Source organism: Scatophagus argus, chromosome 21 (genome assembly GCF_020382885.2).
Source record: "Scatophagus argus isolate fScaArg1 chromosome 21, fScaArg1.pri, whole genome shotgun sequence".
NCBI lineage: Eukaryota > Metazoa > Chordata > Actinopteri > Scatophagidae > Scatophagus > Scatophagus argus.
The window spans coordinates 11,875,242-11,896,326 of NC_058513.1; the positions used below are offsets into that span (position 1 = coordinate 11,875,242).

The 21,085-nt window shown below is 40.0% G+C and overlaps 3 protein-coding genes across 8 annotated transcripts in view; all 3 read right to left on the minus strand.

Moving 5' to 3' along the window:
• Positions 1–2,781: 2,781 nt before the first annotated feature.
• On the minus strand, positions 2,782–8,123 carry LOC124052766 (ras-related protein Rab-5C-like). Of its 4 annotated transcripts, none has more exons than XM_046377400.1 (6): positions 7,962–8,123; positions 6,426–6,609; positions 5,718–5,869; positions 4,774–4,896; positions 4,529–4,622; positions 2,782–3,711 (listed from the first exon to the last, which is right to left on the minus strand). In XM_046377400.1, exons 2-6 carry the CDS (start codon positions 6,592–6,594, stop codon positions 3,584–3,586), a joined length of 666 nt encoding a protein of 221 aa, XP_046233356.1. In that variant the 5' UTR covers positions 6,595–6,609; positions 7,962–8,123; the 3' UTR covers positions 2,782–3,583. The 4 variants fall into 4 exon arrangements, with proteins under 4 accessions (XP_046233356.1, XP_046233355.1, XP_046233354.1 ...); XM_046377399.1 differs by having other exon boundaries at positions 6,426–6,638; positions 7,962–8,122; XM_046377398.1 differs by having other exon boundaries at positions 6,426–6,772; positions 7,962–8,121.
• Positions 8,124–9,120: 997 nt separating this feature from the next.
• Positions 9,121–9,872, minus strand: LOC124052767 (phospholipase A2 inhibitor and Ly6/PLAUR domain-containing protein-like). The gene is made up of 3 exons (XM_046377403.1): positions 9,714–9,872; positions 9,491–9,601; positions 9,121–9,321 (listed from the first exon to the last, which is right to left on the minus strand). Exons 1-3 carry the CDS (start codon positions 9,760–9,762, stop codon positions 9,218–9,220), a joined length of 264 nt encoding a protein of 87 aa, XP_046233359.1. The 5' UTR covers positions 9,763–9,872; the 3' UTR covers positions 9,121–9,217.
• Positions 9,873–11,599: 1,727 nt separating this feature from the next.
• The window catches only part of LOC124053025 (potassium voltage-gated channel subfamily H member 4-like), a 35,524-nt gene continuing 26,038 nt past the window's right edge, over positions 11,600–21,085 (minus strand). For 2 of the 3 annotated variants that reach the window (XM_046377936.1, XM_046377938.1), the window contains exons 12-16: positions 17,371–17,409; positions 16,124–16,503; positions 15,367–15,458; positions 14,571–14,647; positions 11,600–13,661 (exon numbers count right to left, since the gene is read on the minus strand). In XM_046377936.1, the coding sequence (XP_046233892.1) occupies positions 12,588–13,661; positions 14,571–14,647; positions 15,367–15,458; positions 16,124–16,503; positions 17,371–17,409 (1,662 nt within the window). In that variant the 3' untranslated portion in view covers positions 11,600–12,587. The remainder of the gene's footprint in view (positions 13,662–14,570; positions 14,648–15,366; positions 15,459–16,123; positions 16,504–17,370; positions 17,410–21,085) is intronic. The other variant, XM_046377937.1, reaches the window with a different exon arrangement.

Genomic DNA, 21,085 nt, shown 5'->3' on the forward strand with positions numbered 1-21,085 from the left:
GCATTTGGAAACATTTGACTGTTTTCTGCCTATTTCAATCGGGCCAGTGGCTTTTCAGGCAAAAACAAACTTACAGTAATAAAGCAAATCCAAACATCCTTGCAGTTATGGCGACCACAACGTGCTAAAGCTATGCTATTTTACCCGTTTCATTTGTTGTTATGAACAACAAAAGAAACAACAAATCATGTGAAATGTAAAAGGTTTTTGGCTGCATTTATTTGCACGTATCCTTTATTCTGCGAATCTGCTCCTCCAAGTCCAGTTCTTACACCATTATGATTCACAGAGGCCAAATATGAAATTAGTTTCTTTTCTGACAGAATACATCTTGAGTGACAGCTCGACAAATGAGAAATCATTTACTGTGAGCAGAGTGGCTGCCAGCTTTTGGCAGAGACGCTGCTTGTTTCTGAGGCGAGTGAGTGTTGAAACGGCTTTAAAAGCGGATTTAATGTTAGGTCTGAGGCATCAAAACCACAAAAGCAGGGCTGTCAGCCTTGCACCATTTCTGGTGTAAAAATTTTTACTTGGTTGTAGTTTCATTTTTACATGTTTACGTAGATGGTCAGACGGACAAAACAGACTGTAACCTGCTGCGCCTGTGAGGGAAACATAAAGAAAGCTTTAAAAGCAAACATATTAGTATTTTCTATTTCTATTCACACTGGTTTAATGGGACATGACTGGAGAATTAATCTAACTGTTAATTTCCTTTTCTTTTGCATTTTCTTTTGTCAATTTCCTGGAAATTTCTGCTGAATTTGGATGCACTTTGGATGGAGTGTGGATGAAGCTTGGTTACTGTATTGCCTTAAAATACATTATTTGAGATCACGTCTTCACACTATTGCTATACTTCATATTCTGTGCTATTACCACGAATGTATTCTAAAATAACACTAACGCTGAGATCTTGAAAGCAGATATTATTAGCCACTTTACTGCCACAGGTTACGGATCCCACTAATTACACCCATACAAATCATTTAGCATAATTCAACGGCAGCACAAAAATGACCATAAAGTTTAATCAACACATTTCTAAATAATTACAACAACTCAACATAATAACCTTCATACAGGGAGGATTTATTGCACTTTGGAACTACACTGCACCAGGTTTAGGTGCACCAAATAAAGTGAGAGTGACTGTATGCTCACAGCATTTTCACTGTATTGATACTGTCATCTGTATTCTCAAGTACTGCTAAAAATACATTTATAAAACCATAACACACTCAGATCACCTCCTCCGCATGGATGCCATTTAATTTATGATACACGTTCTTTAACTAATAGACTTTAAACCTCAAAGAGCTTCGGGCGTCTCTATTAAAGGTCACCGTTCATCACAACAAAGTGAACTGCTGCATTAACCCAGAGAAGTCCTGCTTTAAAATGAGGTGTAGAATAATCAGGTAAACACAAAATGGAGCACACGACTAATGTGCCAGCATATTTATTTATTTATTTTTTTTTACCTGCTTTGCCAGTAATGGCTTTTTGGCAGCCAATCTACACAGCGCAGACTTTCACACACACTGATGGGTATGCATGTAAATGCAAATCCCAGCTGTGCTAAAATTTTCAGTCCATTACAGCGCGGGTAAGAGTTTTTACTTTCCTTCATTTTAACATGATAATATTTCCACTAACAGCTCTATCACAAGTGTACACACAGTGTCTGACATTTTCTCTTGAAGAATGATTTTGAAGTTTGAATCAATTATCACAACAGTTGCAGATTAATTTGATATCAGTGGACTAATAATTTAATCTTCTGATGGTTCCAGCTGAATTAATGTGAATTTTATTTCCTGATTTCTTACTTATTATTTATTTTTCTTATGATGAATGTGCAAATTAATGGCCACACATGCATTCAATGAATTGACTCAAGTGTCTTTGAATCTGAATTCAAGTGTTATGCTGCCATCTGGTGGTTTAAAATGTTTACTGCTACAATTTCTGTTAGTGAATGTACATTCTCGAGCTTCCTTTGCAGGACACGTGGCAAAATATCTGTCTAAAACAAAAAAATCATTTGTGACTAGATTAAATAACAAAGCCTTCAGAATAACACAAGTTTAAAACAATGAAGAAACACATTTTTGTTCCATATTACTATTTTCTGCCTAACTTGGCTGAAATTTGTACTGAACTTTGGTCTGTGTTAAAGCTCCTTGGTGCTCCTTGGAGTGAGAGGCAGGATGATGAAATACAGGTATACTGAAGAATAGCCTTGAGAAGAAGGCTGGGACACAACTTGACAAATTTCAGCCAACAAACAAGAATATTATGTAGAATCAAATGTGTATTTAGTAGAACAATATCTTATTAAATTAGCGTGTTATCACTGTATGGAATCGGCTCCAGGAATGATTTATTGCATCTTGTGGCAGCCACACGTTGAGTCAACAAAAATGTTATACATTTTTTTTTTTATCTTTAACAAAATGTCTTCGGATTGGGGAACAAAAAGGTAAACTAAAAATAGGACTTTTTGCTGTGCTATACTAGCATCAAACATACTGACAGCTGTACACTATCAGTGTGTTATATGAAGAATCTGGACAGACTGTATTGATTGTCCTGATCGTCCCTGCTTGTGGTCATAGAGGGTGTACTGCTTCTTACAGCAAAGCAGGCCACAATGGTTTAAACCCACCAAGCAGCCAATGCACACTGACAAAAGTCTAAAAAACACACTTGCAAATAATCATCAGAAACATCCTTTGCAGAAATACCAGACCAGTGCAAAACAACTCAAAAACAAACTGAATCTTGTATGTTATTTATTACTAGATTTACAAGTTATTTTCACATTTCTTTTTTTTTTTTTTTAAAAAAAGGCTAACAACTCTGGTGTTACAGGTATCAATACACAGTGAATGCAAACAAATGCATTTGTTGGACAGTTCAGAAACATCATCAGATGTGTAGCCTGTTAATTCACGACCAGCTCCAGTTAGCCAAGTCTCAAGTTTTTTTTTCTTATAACTGCACCATGACCAGGTTGCTGCAATCTAAATCGCAATAAGACAAAAATCCTCACGATTAAGTGCTCTGTCATTGCAACTTCAGCAAAAACAGATGGGTATTGTCTTGTGTCTTTCATAATGATGATCAATGAAGAGGGAAATGACAAGAGCAGAAAAGTAAACTGCCAATAAACCTGCATGTGTATGGAGCATATGCATACACATGCGTAACACAGACACACACTCCAACAAATAGTGAAAATGGCAAACAACCTCAGCATCACCCTTTGAAGAACTACTGAAGACAGAATTCAATCAACTGAGACAGAAGCTAAAGATGAACAGGGAGGTAGATAGATGGGGGGGGAAAGACAGAAGAGAAGGAGTGAGGGATCTCGGTAATTCCCTCTAGCTTATGATTCTTTTTTAAAAAATGTTCCTTAAATCAAAGAGGATCCAGATAATCTCATCTGTAATCTCAGTTTAAGCGCAGGAATGGCGAGCGGCTCTGCCCTCTCCTGCCTCTCTGGGATTTAGCTACGTGCCATCCTTAAAACGATGTTCAGGGCTCGCTCACTAAGTTCTCTGTTTCATACTTGCTAGTTGCCCCCGCCGCAGCAGTGGCCGCTGCGCCCCTGAGGAGCAGGTTCTTGTAGATCCACTCCCGTCCTGGTCCGCCCCGCTTGTCCAGCTCCACCCTGAGGATCACTCTTCGGCAGCTTCTTTGCTACAGGAACAGGATCACAGATGTTTAAACACAGCAAAAGTAAGAATTCAGAATTGCAACACACAAAACGAAGGTTAGAATAGTTCATTCAATTAAACTTCTGCCACTAGCAGGAAGAAAAAAGGAAAATAGAGTTTTTTTTTCCTTCGAGGTGCGATCGACATCATGGAAAAAAAACATTTGTGTGAACTGATAAATTAGAATTAGTGAATTAGCTGAAAGCTTAATGGTTAATACTTACACTGTATAACCACAAGGTTCTTGGTCTGACTGAGCCTTGTTGCAGGTTATAACCATCCTCTCTGCCCGTGTTCCCTGTCTATCTCTACAGGGTTACCTCTCAAATAAGCATAAATGCAAAAATGCAAAAACACAAACTCTCTCTCTCTAATTACTGCCACGTTATTCAGCTCAGTTAATAAGGAGCACCAAGAGTGTCAGCAGCAGGCTAGCAGGTATTTTTTGGGGGAATTTTCGCACCCACAAACACTGGATTTCTGCCATCATGTAAAGTAGTTTATTCACTATGTTTACAATTTCAAAAATAAAGACAAATAAAAATTCTAAATAAATAAAGTTATCCGTTTCCCACCCAAAATCTCTTTGACCCGAGTGCAGCCCTGTCACAATAACTACTTCTGATAGGCAAAATATTGGCCCAAAATGTCCCAACATTTCTTAAAGTGCAATTAAGATCCAGCCATCTGAAAGTTTGTGTGTAAGGCAACTTTTCTGCAGAAGTAAAGCCGTGATAAACTGTGCTGCTGCCTGAAATATCCATCGAGGTACATCTGACTCAACAAAATGATGCTCTTACCAATAGCCATGAAAATTTCATTGACATTCATGGCAGTCTTGGCCGAGGTCTCCATGAAGAGTAGACTGTTGTCATCAGCGTATGCTTGTGCCTCCTAAGAACAAAATTTAGATATAGAGGATAATATTAACCACTTACTGCCATGCAAAGTTTCCTATGATTTTATGATATGCTACCTTAGGAATGAGACTTGGAATAACTGATATTGTTTTCCTGTACATGTAAAACTGATTCATATTTCATACTTGAAGCTCTACAGCTCTCTTGTTTGCGATGTCCGCCTTGTTTCCAGCCAGAGCGATCACTATGTTCGGACTGGCTTGTCTCTGCAGCTCCTTCACCCAGTTTTTCGCTCGTGCAAAAGTGTCCTAATTGAGAAACAAAATTTATCAACATTTCTTTCACCTGTCACGTTCTCATGACAACCATAATTAACCTCGGTGGAACATTTTCACTGTACAGCATGTACACATCTGTATAAATTTACAAGAGGTTGACCAGCACCTTACCCAAAGACGTGACCTCGTAAAAACACCTGCAAGTCTTAACATCTAAAGGTCTAATTCTACACTAGCTGTAATGACATTTTAAACATAGAACCAAAAATGGGAGAGTGACTTGTATCCTAGTCCTGACCTTATTGCTCTACTTTGTAACAATAGCTCCAAATTAACAAAATACACTTCCACAAGACACTTTAAAATTCCCAGTAACAGTTAATTAAGAAGAAGAAGAATCAGCTTTATTGACACACTGAATTCGTCTTCTGCATTTGACCCATCCTTAGTTGAACACACACATGCAACACCCGGCAAATTACATGCAGTGAAACACACACAGGAGCAGTGGGCAGCATCAAGCGCCCGGGGAGCATATTGGGGGGTTAAGTGCCTTGCTCAAGGGCACATCAGCCGGCTAATGGAAGGGGGGGGGGCATTTTTCGCATTAATCACTCCACCACACCCAAATTTTTCCTGCCCATCCGGTGGGGGAATCGAACCGGTGACCCTCCTTTTAGATCACAAGCCGCTTCTCCAACCTCTAGGCCACGGCTGCCCCCCGCTCATAATTCTTGTATTTAGACTTTTTATACGTCACAAACAGAAACATGGAAAAAACATTAAAGTACAGCAAAAACCAATAAGAAAGCAACAACCTACTATTCTGTTGCCCTGCAGGTGAAACTTACTGTGTTGGTAATGTCGTAGACCACGATGGCTGCCTGAGCGCCTCTGTAGTACATTGGAGCCAGGCTGTGGTAGCGCTCCTGACCTGCTGTGTCCCAGATCTCGAACTTCACAGTGGTGTCGTCCAGACAGACAGTCTGAGTGAGGAAAGCAGCTAAGGAGAACAGGACAATGAAGATCAGTGGAATGATAAGGCACTATGCTCCATCCTCCTGGAAGATCCTGTTCATGTAGTCAGAAAGGCTGTAAACACATCACTTCAAAACTGGCATGACAACAAACATATCTGTGCCAGTCTGTGCCTGCTAGACCTGCAGACGTGCAGCAATATAATATGGACCTGCGGGTCCAAGCCATTTTTACGACTAAAATTTTAAATTTCAATTTTTTAGGTTTTAATTACCATGAGAGACTCTGACAGATGTATCTAGTACTACTGCAATATAGTACTTGGAATGTGGGAATATTTGTCCAAGGCTTTATTTAGTAAAGTACACCTACAATGAGACTATGAAAATGAGAATATGGGTGTAACATCAAGTATCAAAATCTTGCAGCGGATGTCTTGTCAGATCTATAATCTCCTAGAGTTATTCTTTGATGGAGATGTTCCTGATTTTAAACGACAATGTGTTCATATTTATATTTCTTAGGTATAGCACTAGCACTGCTATTGACACATTTCAAACAATATAATGCTCTTCTCTTACCTCCAATGGTGCTCTCCTGGAATTCATGAAACTGGCCTTTGACAAAGCGCAGCACTAAGCTGGACTTGCCCACAGCCGACTCCCCCAGCAGCACCAGTTTGAACTGGCAGATTTTGTTTGCTACTGTGGCACCATTAGGCCTGGTTGCTCCTCCACCGCGGCCAGCCATTGACAGAGACAGGAACTGTTATGGATGAGATGGTCTGAAACGGGCTGAAAGGACAAGTGAACGAGGTACAGTGGCAGGAGCCGAGTCTGGACACACAGGCACTGTTGGTGAGCGAGGTCAGAAACCAAACTCCCACTAGTAAGAACTGGATCAGGACAGCAGTGGTGGAGTGACCGGCCTACCTTGAAAAATAAAGCCATGTCAAATCAGTTTACTTCTGAGAAACTCTGCACAAACAAAACTATGGAGTAACAGAGCTGGTGTTGCTTTCAAATCAAATCTAATTTGATTCGATCAAAGGATTGGTTACCTCAACCATTCCTATGTTATATAGGGGGCGGCAGCTAAAGGCTATTTTCATTATATTTTCATATTATTGATCTGCTGAATATTGTCAAATAAGAAAATTAACTGAACAATTTTTCTACCAACTGACTAATCATTTTTCAAGAAAAAAAAATATTGCCCTGTTCCAGTTTGTTACTTGTGAGGATTTGCTGCTTTAATGATAATATTAATGATAATGATAATATTTACAGTTAACTGTGAATCTGGGGGACTTTGGACAAATTGCCATACGAAACAAGATGTTTGAAGATGTCAATTTAGGGTCTGGGAAATCTGATGTTTTTATTTTTTTGCTACTTTCTGTTTGAAGGACGGATTATGGACCGGGCCAGCAGGGCCGGCGCCCAGGCACCCTCGGGTCCAGGGGCCCCATCTATTTCAGGGGGGCCTCCATTCTCTAGGATCCTCTCACTACCAGGGCCCCTTACGCTGTTATAGGGCCTCTGACGAAAACAGGGAGGGAGGGAAACGCTTTCCGTCCCTGTTTCCAATTCGTGATAATGTGTGCTCATCATTGTTTATTTCATGTCATGCCAATTTGTTTTCTCCAGCGACCTAACACCAAACCGTATCTGTAATAACGGTCTAAAACGTTGTAGCTGCGAGTTAGATAATCAGGTGTCCGCACAACACTGACTGTGCACTGAGTGCAAACCCAACAGTTTAAAAAGTTGATTATGTCACGCTAACTAAACTGACTTACAGCTTTTAATATATTGTTTCGCGAGCTTTAAATTGTGATCTTTGTGAACATCACTTTTCTAACACAAATAATATGGGGAACAGATAAAACACAACAATAGCAAGCCTCTCAACAAACTGATTACATCAGCAAACCGGCTAAACCTGTTGTTCTAACTTTGAACGCATAACCAGACTGAACAGAACCAGCTGGAAGTTAGCTACGAGGCTAAAGCTCATCTGTAATAACGACGAGGCGAGACGGTGTTAGCAATGTTAACCTCGGCTAACAAGAAAAAAATACTAACAGGTAACAAATAACACGTTAGCGTTCTTACCAGCAACGAAAGCCAATATCCGCTCCGCCTGGAGAACAGTGAGTTGTAACCGTGTTGCTCCTCGTTAACAACGTTTTCTGCTAAAACACTTTCAGGTTCTGTAAATTATACGCTTCCGCCTTGTAGAACCAAAATACTTCCTGGATTCGTCCGTCATGTGACGCAATGTCACAACCAATCAAAAAGCCGGATAGTGGGCCAACTCTACATCATGCGTAAGGTCGTTGCCTTTTGAAGTTGTTAATAATATATGCTTATAATAAAGCAATCAGAATCAGATGTTTTGTTTAAGATGTTCTACTTAACAAATGACCTTGACTTTCTATTTGGAAATAATGAACAGGATATGAGAGCCTTATGATTGATTTGAGGTTTAATACATATTTTGTAACAATTAACAACTGACATTTTTTTGGCCACCATAAATGTAATCCCAGATGTTTAACTTGATAACACCACACACCCACTCATAAAATGTGTTTCCTAATACTATCTTCAGCATCTCATCTTCCACAAGGTGGTGCAATGTGATTGAGAGATAGAGATTCTTCATCAGTCATAAACTAAGAGAAAGTGTAACATGTACCTCACAATCCTTGAGAAGAGTCTGTATGACATGAGACTCCTGATGAATCTAAAACACAAAGGTTTTAAAAGCATAACCTAAAGTTCAAAGAGAGATGTCAACCAGCTAATTAACACGAGCTGTGTGGGTATGACATGGATGTTCAGGGTCTTATGGGCAGTTTAAAAGACTTGCAAAACGACTTTTTAAATTCATGAATATGTATTTTATGTGTCGACTGGCCGAACAAGCCATCAGACAACTTCTTCTAGACAAGATAAGTTTTCATGAAAAGTAATGAATTGGTCGAAGTAATGTTTTTGTAAATGTAAAGTTTTTAAGTTTAAGAGTACATTGAAGGAATAACTTACACTTACAGGATCCAGCAAAAAATTATGCTGGCACAGACAGGATTTAAAGCGTGGCAGGTCTCCACATGTCTGAAACAGTGCTGATGGCCTTGACTGTTACGCCTCAAGGCTTATGGAATAATAATAATAAAAAAAACAAAATGCTGTTCAACTGCCATAGACTTAAACTTTAAGGAAAAATAATGAATATACAAGGAAGCACAAAGACAGAAAAACAGCAAAATCTGAAACACGTTGCTCTTTAATATGACAATACCAGATGACAACATAAAGTATTTATCAAAGAATGTGTTAATAGTCAGGGTGACGATGTTCATTCTTCAGTTGCACAGATCAGTCCTACAGCATGTGGCAGATGATATCCCTGGGTGATTCAGCCTCATGCAGTCCTCAAATTTCATGCAACTCTTGAAGTAGCTGGGTCCTGTGGAAAACAAAAGGATGTATCATTAAGACACTTGTTTCTTTTTCTACTTCATCGTACCAGTAGTAGTAGTAACAGTACTGCCTGTATGCATTTTTGTGACCACTGACCACTGGGGATCAGGTTCAGAAATATCAGGTCCAGAAGGATCAGCTTTAGAAGCACTTACTGGATCCAGCGTAAATAATGACACCCGCACAGACATTGTTTTGACCGTAGCAGGTCTCCACAGGACTTGAACAGTGCTTCTGTCCTCCGCAGTTACACCTCAATGCTTCACCTGGAAAAAAAAGAATTGTTGTTCATTGTACTCATCAAACTAAATGAGCAATTTCAGTTTGATTTCAGTAAACAATACAAAAAAAAAACCAAACAAAAAAACATCAACTCACTCTGACTGACAACCAACAGCACAAAAAGAGCCAGAATCACAGTCTTCATGTTTTCACGATGTCACGTCCTGACACACAAGAAAGGATGACCCAGACGAATTGTCCTACTGGAGAACAGATACCCTGGTCTCCTTTATATCCACTTTTGCTGTGTAATTTTGACATCACTATTGCAAATTCAGTGTATTTTAAACTTATGAAACAGTCACCTGGATTTTCCCTCACAGAGTGACTCATGGAAGGCACAAAACATGGACTTACACCACTGACTTACAGGAAAGGTACTGAAGAGTATGATAGATCATTAACCCTACAGATAGTAACAGGACATATCAAGACCACCATGACTGGTAATAAGGTTCTCAGTATTGTCAACTTTTTTTTTTTTTATTGTCAACCAAAATCTAAAACTAGGTGAAACACTATGATTTGACAGTGTGATGCAGTATTTGTTTTTTTCTCTTTACTGGCAAGTAAAGTAAAGAACACCTGTTCCCTTTTTCTTACAAAATCAGTAAACAGGTTGTACTTTATGAGCCTGTTTTCTGACAGGAAGCTGGGCTGTCAACACGAGAGGCCTGTTGAAACTGAGCCAGTGGACATGAAACAAACTCAAAATAAATAAATGTGTACTGACTGTCTGCTCAACCATTTGGTAGAGCACATTCTCATAGAGTCACTATATCTCATAGAAAAATTGTTGATTTTAAATCAGCTTTATTGAGCCATCTCCACCGCTCAGTCAAGGTATGCTATGCTAAAAAAAAAGTAAAAATAAATAATAAAAATAATATTTTTTTTTTCTTGGAGTGAACATCAAAGGGTTGTAAAATAAACTGTTGGAATAAAAATTATGCAAAGTTAATACAGCTGCATCTATCTATATAATAATATAATAATGATAAGGAGAGTCCAGAAGCTCCCTCTCATCAAATACATGAAAGAAACTGTATGTACACTTATATAATCGGATTGAAGGCAAGAAGGCAAGAAAGATCAGCCCAAATAAAAAAAAGGGATAAAGCAAAAAGCGGCCACCAAAAACTCATTGAATCCGCAGCCACTGATGAAAGAAACAACATCCGCAAATCCTTCTTTTTCAAAGAAAGCTGGACATCCCAGTGGCTGCACAATGAGTGTACTAGGAATAAAAAAATTTGGATCACTAATTTCTGAAAGCTTGGGAAAATTAAGGGTTTGATTTAAGTTAGTTTCATATGGTTGCAGCGGATGAATCCTAAAAAAAAAAAAAAAAAGTGTAAGCAGAGCACCAGAAAACGCGCATGTTGATTTAACATCCCTGAAACACATCTGAGCAAGTTACATCAGATTGTCAGTTATAAGTGAATTTGCCTCACTGTATATAAATTTCAAAATACATACATATAATAACCATGTTGCCTTTGGTCGAAAAATAAATAAATAAATTGACTAATAAATAAATAGTCAACTGTCACAATATGCATTACATTCAGAAATAAGCATTTAATAGATTCACTGTAAAGTCATCAAATAAACCAAAGAACTAAAGATGGAGAACTGATCTTGTCCAAGTGTCAGAACTGCACACTGTCTGTCCAGTGAGGGAGCAGGACAAAATGAACAAACACATTCAGATATTCATGTTTGTACTTGTAATAGTGAAACCGAAACTCCAACAACCCAGCATACGAAACATCAGAGTCCTATAACATATAATACATGTATGCAACAGCACTTTGGGGTGTGCGAATCACACCTTGATGAGTGCACAGAAAGGTCAGCAACCTTTTTTCAGTTTGGAAGCAAATATTTTCCAAAAAGTATTTAAGCTTCTCACTAACAAGGGATGCTCTATTGCAACCATAAGCAGTTGTTCACTGAATTAATTATTCTGACTTGTTTTTGAAATATTATGTAGGCTAACATTAAGTGTGGGCCTGACAGCACAGTAAAGGACACAGTCATACATTTCTGCATACTTTATTTTGTCAGCCAAGAAGAAATCATTCCAAAAGAACAAAGTTCTTGAGTGCTCTGAATATGTTACGAGTATCATGAGTTACTGTTTTTTCTCCCCCCCAAGAAGGCATTCGTAATTTTTAATTAGTGACAATCTTCAACATTTCAACAACATTTACGTTTATCAGTAGCTATGTTATCTTTAAAGAGCTGTAGATCCTTGAGAAAGAATTTTTCATGCTATTTCACAGCACTATCCTTAATGCCTTGATGAAGGAAAATTAGGAAGTTTATTCACATCTCTTGAAGAATCTTTGGATATTAAATGTTTGTTGTCAGAGAGCTCACAAATAAAAATGTTGAATTAAGAAAAACATTCAGTTTAAAACAATAAACAATCTATGCTGTGTGATACACATATTCTATTCCCCATATCTAAGGTGATCCATGTGTCATTTCTGTTCCTCACTATGTTAAATCATCCAACCAACCTGTGTGCCATACAAATACAGTATCTGTGTACACAATCATGTCATGTAAAATGCGTACACATTGATTTGGAAACCTTTTCCTTAGGAAAAAGAATAAACAACTTTACCATGCAAGGAGGTAACAGGTATTATCAACTGCAAATTGGTGTGAAGGTGCTGGAAAAATATACAGTATATACTGGAACCCACTGTTGTGCAACTGTTGTTTAAAAGACACACTTCAGTAAAGCCAAGATAATGCACAAATGACATGCTTTTGCATAGAAATGGTGTCATAGTTTGACAAATATGAGAGGCTAGACATTAACAGGGTGTAAATAGAGCACATATTGACAATCTCCAGCAGGTTCTCTTTAAACACTGTCAGAAGTTGCATGTTAACAACTTTATAACTCGTTAATAACTCTGTCACTCCAGTCGGCGAATCTGTCCCTGAAACAGTTCAGTCTGTGAGGTCCAGACACCACGACTGCTCTGTGCTCTGGGTCTGGACCCCAATGCTGGACCTTCGCGATGATGCACTTTCACTGTCCCTGCTCTCCATAGAGCCCCTGTTCCCCAGTAGGCACTCCAGACTGGTGTGTTCTATGGCGGATGGGTCGCCCAGTGGAAGGTGGGGCTCGAGAGCATCTGTTCTAGGTGATCCTGAATCCAGTGAAGAGCCACAAATTTGGACTGGTAGTGTGGGTAGGGAGGCAGACACAGGGTGGATTGTGGGGTGTGAGTCCTCAATTTGGAAGATGGAGGTATCCTGCATGAGATTATGTGAAGCCGGGGTGGACATCAAAACACAAATGTCCTCATGTGTGGCTTGTGATAAGTTCAGATGGGACTCAGAAGGCAGGCAGAGATGAGGGTAAGAACCGGGGGATGAGTCCAGCAGGCTGTGTGTGGACGTACCTGTAAGGGCACTGGACAAAAGGCAAGAATATTCATCACTCTCACTGGGAGGCTGCAGGCACAAAGTGGGCTGGGACTGGCTGATGGTAGTTGGACTAGCACTGAGAGGTTTGTTGTCAAAGTCCTTATGCCCGGTATGGGGTGCATGGCCTGGACTTCCACTCTGAAAGCCTGGGCTGACAGTAAGAAGAGATGAACTGGTCCACTGATGTGTGGTCACGCTCTCAGAGCCATGACAGGGAGCTAATTGTGGTGGGGAGTTTACAGAGGGCGATGGACAAGAGTTAGCAGGTGGACTAGAGGATTGAGGTCGGTGGTGGTTCTCTGTTTGTGCTTCAGCAGCTGCACTGTAGCCCCAGTGTCCAGCGGGTGGGGTGTTTTGGCGGCTGTAGCCTTCATGATTTGCAGAATCGTTGTGGACATGGTACGTTGAGGCTAGATTGAAAGATGGGTCAGTGTTGTGGCCTATGGGAGGGCTGGACACCATTTGGATGCCATACGGGTATGCAGGGATTGAAGATTTGTAGTGATGCACTGATAAGTGGGCCTGAAGGAGGTGCATCATGTGGTGCAGGCCCTTGGTGAGCTCAGATACTTCCTGGTTTAATGTGCCCATCTGGGTAGAGAGTGTACAGAGTTTAGTTGTAGCATTGAAAGATTTGAATCATATTCTCACCTTTATTTCATATGCTGTAGTTACACCAAGCAAATGTGGTAAATTAAGTACAGCTTCAGAGTACAAAAAAGAAACAGCTCCATCCAATTAAGTCTGGGTGCACAGTGACAAATTAATCAGATTCTGTCTTTAAGGTTTAATCTCAGACTCATGTCCAGATGTAATTTTCTGGCGACCTCCCAAAAGAGAAACAATTTATATTGCCCTCTGTGACTCTAAGAAATGGCTTCTATGCAGTATTGAAATCCAGGGGGACACAGGCTGAGATAACTGACGCAAATAGGCAAGAAAATAATCAGAAAACTGGGTACAAGGCAGTGAAACTTGGGCCGCAGAAGGGCCAAAAGTAGGGCTAGGTTGTCATAATTTTTTTACCCTTCTTCTTCAGATTGTTGAGTCAGCACTCCCGAATATCCTCTGCATTGCAGAGAGCGCCCTACTGATTAATTGATATCGACTTCAGTCAGCACCTACCTGGGCCCATCTGGATCCTCCTGCTGCACCTGCTTCACTATGTTTAAATTAAGAGTGCAGGGACAGACTGAGACACAGACAAAAAACTGTCTGCTTAATCTCACCATATATTTACCCTTGCGGATGAGATGCCAGAAATGCATTTTAAGAGGAAAGCTTATGAGTGTTTATTTTGTTGGTCTGCACTGAAAGACTGAAGCAGGAACTAAAACTTTAACAATGAAATAGCACACAGGTTATATTTTCTTATCACGAATTCATTCTTGAAATGTATTTTATATTCAGTCCCTTCAAAAACCTTTACAGAAAGGAGACAGACGGGATGACAAGAGGGATGCATTCAGTTTTAACTTGGGTGAAGAGGCTGTACCGTACCTTGTGGTTGAGTTGACTGATACTCTGTCTGACCTCCTCTGTCTCCAGCAGGAGAGCGGCATTAGCCTGTGTGGAGTCTAGAGAAATGAGGAATAGAAAGTAGCTGACAGATAATATTAACAACATTTTAATGTGTGACCCCAGAAGACCCAGAGATTAGGGGTGATCAAATGTCATGTTTTGCTGACACTGTGTCAAAAAGGAGTTACATGAATTGGCAGTTTTCTAAGGTGCACAGTTCTGCAGTTCAAGCTGGTGTTCTTCCATGTTGTTCCATGTTATTATGTCAACCTTTTTGTCTGTGTATCTTGGGAAATGGTTTACACAAGTGTCTTCACTCTTGACTGTGTGATGTTGCTCCAGTATGTTAGGTCGACAAGGCAGAAGACAATCCTCTGGGATGCACTGTAGGTTGGCTAGAACAGCCCAAAAAACATGTTTGTGTTTAGATTGCTGCTGTGTACTCTGTACTGTACTGTGGATCTCATTATACTAAAGTAATTAACTTTGGTTGGACTTCAACTGAACTGAACTGGATATTCATTCTGGAATAATGATCTGTGGAAGCTGAGGTCAGATGATCGGTACCCTCATTTGACCCCTGTTGTGCTTTTAACATGTTCTACATGTTCTCTGACTCTTTGGGCACCTGGCTTTCATTTCATTCCCCAGCACTCTCATATTTCCCCAGAAGGAGGCAGGGCAGCATCATTGTAACCACTGTTTGAACTCTTGAGTGTACCTCCTGCCATCTGGTACCCGGGTGACCTTCACAGCTGGAGGCGGTTTGGCTTACCTTGGGTGCCGCCTCCTGTGCTGGCTTTAGGCCCGCTGTGCTCCACATTGAAATGGAACGTGTGTCCATTGTCTTCGATGCCGTCTACAACCCTGGTGGGAGGGGCGAAGAGGAGGAAAGCAGGAGTTAATGTAACAGTAGAGCTTTTTCAATTATCACTGGAGCCAGCAGATAACCCAGAAATGTGCCATGGGAGCTGCTGCTGGCAGACGCCCATGTGGGTTTGAACACGAGGAGAAGAGCCCAGTCTGGAGGGGTGGACACCTGAGCTCTCTGAACCAGCACTTACCCATATCTAGGACTTACTGGATGACTTGGAGATACATTATGAATACAGATGGTTGGGGCAGGAGGATAAGGTGCCCTGGTAATGAAATGCAGCGACATCTGTTGAAATATGCAATTCAAATACACTCCTTTTAAACTGAGTAGAGTAGCAAGGCTCTGGGGTATGACTTTAGGGGTCCATCAGTGTAATACTTTATTTAAATCTCAGACATCTAAAGCTATTATTACTAGGAAGAGACACAAGGAATATTATTTTTAGTACACTAACTAAAACATAATTGTGAACATATATTCCATTTCTGCCCCTAACACCCCTAAATCATACCTATTGGACCTTTAAACAGGTGTTTCCATTTTCCATTTTTATTTTATTTTTTTTTTTGGTTACTAGCCATCAGACTTTGATACATTTTTCCTTGTTTTCTGCTTGTATTTTAAATATTTATTTTGATGATATCTTTCACTGTACCTGGGACTAAGATCTGGGGGTCCAAAGCAGGTGACAGTTGGGATAAGCAGCTTTGCAGGCTTTTGCTCAGCCCCTGACTCTCTCTGGGCTGAAGGTGAGGCTGGAGCGGCTGCAGGGCCGCTGTGCTCTCTTTTTGATGGTGGCTGAGGGGACGAGCTCGGCCCGTGGATCCCACGGCTGAGGTTTGGTGAACGGCAACGTCGCAGGGCGTTGAACTGCCGCAGCTCATCCCCCAGGAGGTTACCCAAAGAGGTACGGCGAACTGGGCTGCTGAAGCTGGGCAGCAGGAGGTTGCGACGGGAGCGAGTTGCTGGAGAGAGATGGAAGGAGTCGTCAGGGTTATCCCCCTTTGTTTCCACGATGGAGGGGAGCCTGGGTTCCTAAAAAACAGCAAATATAATGTGCAGCATTAATACCTCTATGCATCTTAATGTGAAATCACAGTTTTCACTACTGAGGGTTGAACTAATCCTAAATCTACTTAATTTGTGTTTTTTAATACAAACCCAGAGGGTATGAAAACAGATTGGAGCAGAAATACAATTTGGAAATACTGGGATACTTACATTTATACTGAAATATTTTAAAATACTGTAAAATTCACTTTAAACCAAAGTTAAAGTGCCACTCACGATACAATTCCCCATTTAAACATTTTAGGAGTAATCTGGCACATAATATCCTTATTCATTTTAAAATCTGCAGATGAAGAGCAAATATTGATGGTATATAAATATTAGATTTTAATGAGTTACAGCTGGTGACATTTTATTTTTAATTCTAAATATTGAACTCTTAATTCCAGACAAAGCAAGCACTGTAAACAGCATTTTAATAAAAAATAAGGAGGGGCACGCAGCATACAGTACACAGTGAGAAAAGTAGCTCATAAGGTTTATCATTAGAAGAGCTACTGACCCAGTTAGTGAGTTAACTCAGGGGACTGAACTGCTCTCCCTGTTCCAAATGAGTTTCAATCTGTAGGGGAAGTCCTTGCACAAACCCTCCCACAGTAATCACTAGCAATACAGTATGTGCCAGAAAAACAGAGGGGTTTTACCTCGAAAAAAACAGACAGACATGCCTGACACAAATAAACTTTTCACAACATTTGTGTTGTGGTGCTGCCAAGAACTCTTAAACGGGCTTTGTGAAGTCATAAGTATGTTAAAGAAACTCTGCATTGTGGGAAAAGGAATGATGTCATGTCTGAACGAAGAAGAAGACTAAATTTGAACCGAACTCACAAGGGAAAGCCTGGGTGACCTTGACAACCTGCTGTGGCCCTGTGGGAACAGACAGAAAGCAGCAGGGATTACAAAAGACACACCCTCAGGCAACTTTATGTATTTATTCAATTTTGTATCTTCTGTACTAAACCTTAAAAATTAAAATAAGCCCTTACAATGACATCTTTAGGAACTTAAAGGTGCCCTGTGGACTTTTTATGCAAACAATTATATTTATGTTCAGTGTTAGAATTAGTATTTCATTTGCTAATTTTTTTTATAACTCCTTGTGTCACCGGCCACTGTAATACAAAAATTAATTCATTTATAATTTAGTCTATCAATTTATATATCAGCAAATTAATATATAAATTTATTAAAACCTAATTTTCCACACGTGCATGTGTGTCCTCACAGGTGTGCATGGGGTAAACAAAACCAAGAGCCACTCACACAAAAACAGCCCCATTGTGCTTCTACATGTCACAGCGAACTTTTGAGTAATTTCAGTGATGTCTTGGCATTTGCAAAAATGTATAACATAAATTTTTAATCTGTTATTTACTGTTTTATCTGCAGGAATCCCTCTTTCCTTTTGCTTTGAACGACCTTGGCCTGTTTTACACACAAGCTGTACCACAGAACAGATCCTTTTTACACTCGTTTGCAGGGGGGATTTCAGCAAAAGTTTGTCTTTCTTCTGGCGTGTGAAGAAATTGCTAACAATTTGCCATAATCACCAGCTGGATGGCAAATGAAACTGTGTGACAAATGTGCTCCTGGCGACGTGGCTTAATGTGACAACACAAGCCGCAGTCTGTTGCTCTTCTAGTATTGTGCCAGTAATGTTCTATGAAGCAGGAAACCATTTCACTGAGGCTATGTGTTAATTTTAATCCTTCATTGAAGCAATCAATAGTTAAAAAAAGAAAAAATCAGCACTACTAAAAGGGCAATTAAAGCAAAAATATAACCCGAGCTGTGAAAATTTGCATTTCTTAAGATGGTGGTGCTATGTGAGAGGCAGAGGGGACAAATTTGTGAGTCTATTCAAAGCAGGGACGAATTCCCCTCATAAGGGAAAAACTAACCCTGGAGCAACATGGAATGATTAACTAGCCAGCATGAAATATTGGTGCCAAATGACGTTAACTGAACATCAATATCAATTAATGGGGCACCAATGCCACAAGTGTCCCACATAGCAAAGTGGGTTTGCAGGGACTTAGTTGAAAAGTTTTTCCTGTCACTCACTAGTGTGATATCTCGTGCTGGCACATGCATGCCTTTTTATAAGAACACATGCTTCTTACAAAGCCATTGTAGTCACTTGAGTCTCAAGAGTTTTGTATCATGTGCACTTGTCATGTATTTAAAATCCGGAGCTCATTTCATGGGATCAGTCTGGGCATCAGTAAAACACAACCTGAAATACAAGAAAGCAAATCAGCCTACGCCATATGAACAACCTTCTAAAACCACATGTTGTGGGTAGAAAGTGAAACGCTCCTGGTTGGTATTGTTATCTCATACAACATGTGCACTGCCACCACTGGTTACCACTTTGTCAACTTTGTTAAACTGTTGTTGTCATATGAGGCTTCTCGGCTTGTTCCTTACACTCCATGACTACTGACTTCCTTGCTCTCCCTGTGGCGACATAGTCATTACAGTGCAACAAATTTTGACTCAGTGCTGGCTCCCTGGTGATGGAATGACCTTCCCAGTCTCCCCAGAACACCACAGTTATTCTTTACCTCCCCAAACTTCCCTTAAGAAATAAGCCATGCCCTCACATCTTTGACTGAGCGCATACAGAATCATTCAACCTGATCATAAACCTACAATAACAATTTTTTTGGCCACTTGGGAGCTGTAGAAAGAAGCTGTAAACAAGACTTTGACATATCATTACACATCCAACAGTTATAGAGTAGCATTAGTCTCTATCAAGTCCTAAGGGAATTATCAGGCACTTAAGTTGCTAAAGGTGAGCCACTAGCCACTAGCCATGTCTGTCTGCCACCCATTGGTGTCACAGGTAGGGAAGAAGGGGTTTTTAGAGCTGCTGGTGCTGAAAACAATGTTATGAGAGCAGTAAGAGTGAACTAAAACAGTAAAGCTGCAGCGCTGGACAGCAAAACAATGAACAGAAAGTGACAGGAAAGCTCTGGGAAGCTGAAGATTTGGGTGCTGGTTCATTCATTAGTTTATATGACTATCAACGAGCCCTGTCACACCGTCAAATGATTTTTAAAATGCCATTGCATACATTGTTATTTCAATATATTGATTAAAGCTGCTTTAAAAACAATACCAATTTATATTGTTTTTTTTATTTTCTTAGAAAGTTGGTGATCAATCAGTGTTAAGTTATTGGAATTTTAAGATGCTCCAGGAAGGACACTTTGCTACGGTTGTAAAATGCGAGCTTGAAATGTCAATATCAAAGCAGGTTGAAGAGTTTAATGTTCTGTACCAAAACTTACAGAAAAAAATTTAATTGACACCGCTGCAATAAAAGTTGAAAACAAACGACAGAGTTGACAAAAAAAAAATATTCTCATTTTCCGTCTGGCAGTCTGGGTTTTTCCCTTTTAGACAAGATAAAGTAGTCCCATTTGGATACTTTATACTGTAATAGGCATTCCTACAATCTGTTTCTTTGGCAGTATTTCACCACAGTTGACTGGTTGCTGTACAGTCAGCATACAATCTCAAGTATCTCTTGAGTATAAGACAATCTCCCATCCTACAGCAACTCCCACCTCAAACCACCCACTGTGAGGAGGTGCATGAAATCTGTCTGTATCTGTATTTGTGTGTGTGTGTGTGTGTATGTCAGGAGTCTGTGGGACCTGGCAGCTTGACCAGGTACCTGAACACTCCTTCATCCTGTCAGTGAGCGCCGGTGGCCTGGCTTTGCACTTGAGCATAAACTCGGAGCAGATGGTGTGAGAGAAACTGAGAGCTGGTTTTTCGTGATCAGCCACACCCCAGAGAAGTGTACCTGTATGTTCATGAGTGTGCTTATGAAATCTACACACACACCAGATTTTTCACTGACAGTTTATGAAAGTTAACTTGGCTATAATAATCAGCCATATATTCATGGACTCCATAAGGTGCCAAATTTGAGCTATGAAGTCTTTTTTTGGAGTTAAACATAATAATTTATTTTCATTATGTTTTTGAAGCCCTTGTCAGCACGACTGAAGCTGTTTTCTCTCAGCCTGACTGACAAAAAGACATCCGATAATTAAAACAATCACCACAGATGTCCTGTTCTTCATTTTCCAAACCAAAAAAAAACCAACCAAACAAACAAACATACAAAATGAGCATCTAATGAGCAACAAAACCTTCAAACACATGGGACGGCCTGTGGGAACCAAGAGAAATGCTTAAAGCCAGTACCAAATATAAGACTGAACATACGAATAAGATTGGAAATGTCTTTGGGGAGCTTTGTCAGTTTTGTCAGTCACACATCGAAGACATCTTGGCAGCAATTTGTTTTGATCGTATGGTTCAGCAAAATGCCACACTGCACAGCTGTTGAACTTTGTAGCACTCTTTCTGTAATTAATAAAATAATTCAATTTTTACAAGATGTACCTGAAGTACCTTTAATCAGATTATATAACAATATCTGAAAAGATGGCTACATGTGTAACATCATCAGGTGCCTTGTCTTCACAGACGGAGGATTATTTTGCCTTACGTAATGCTT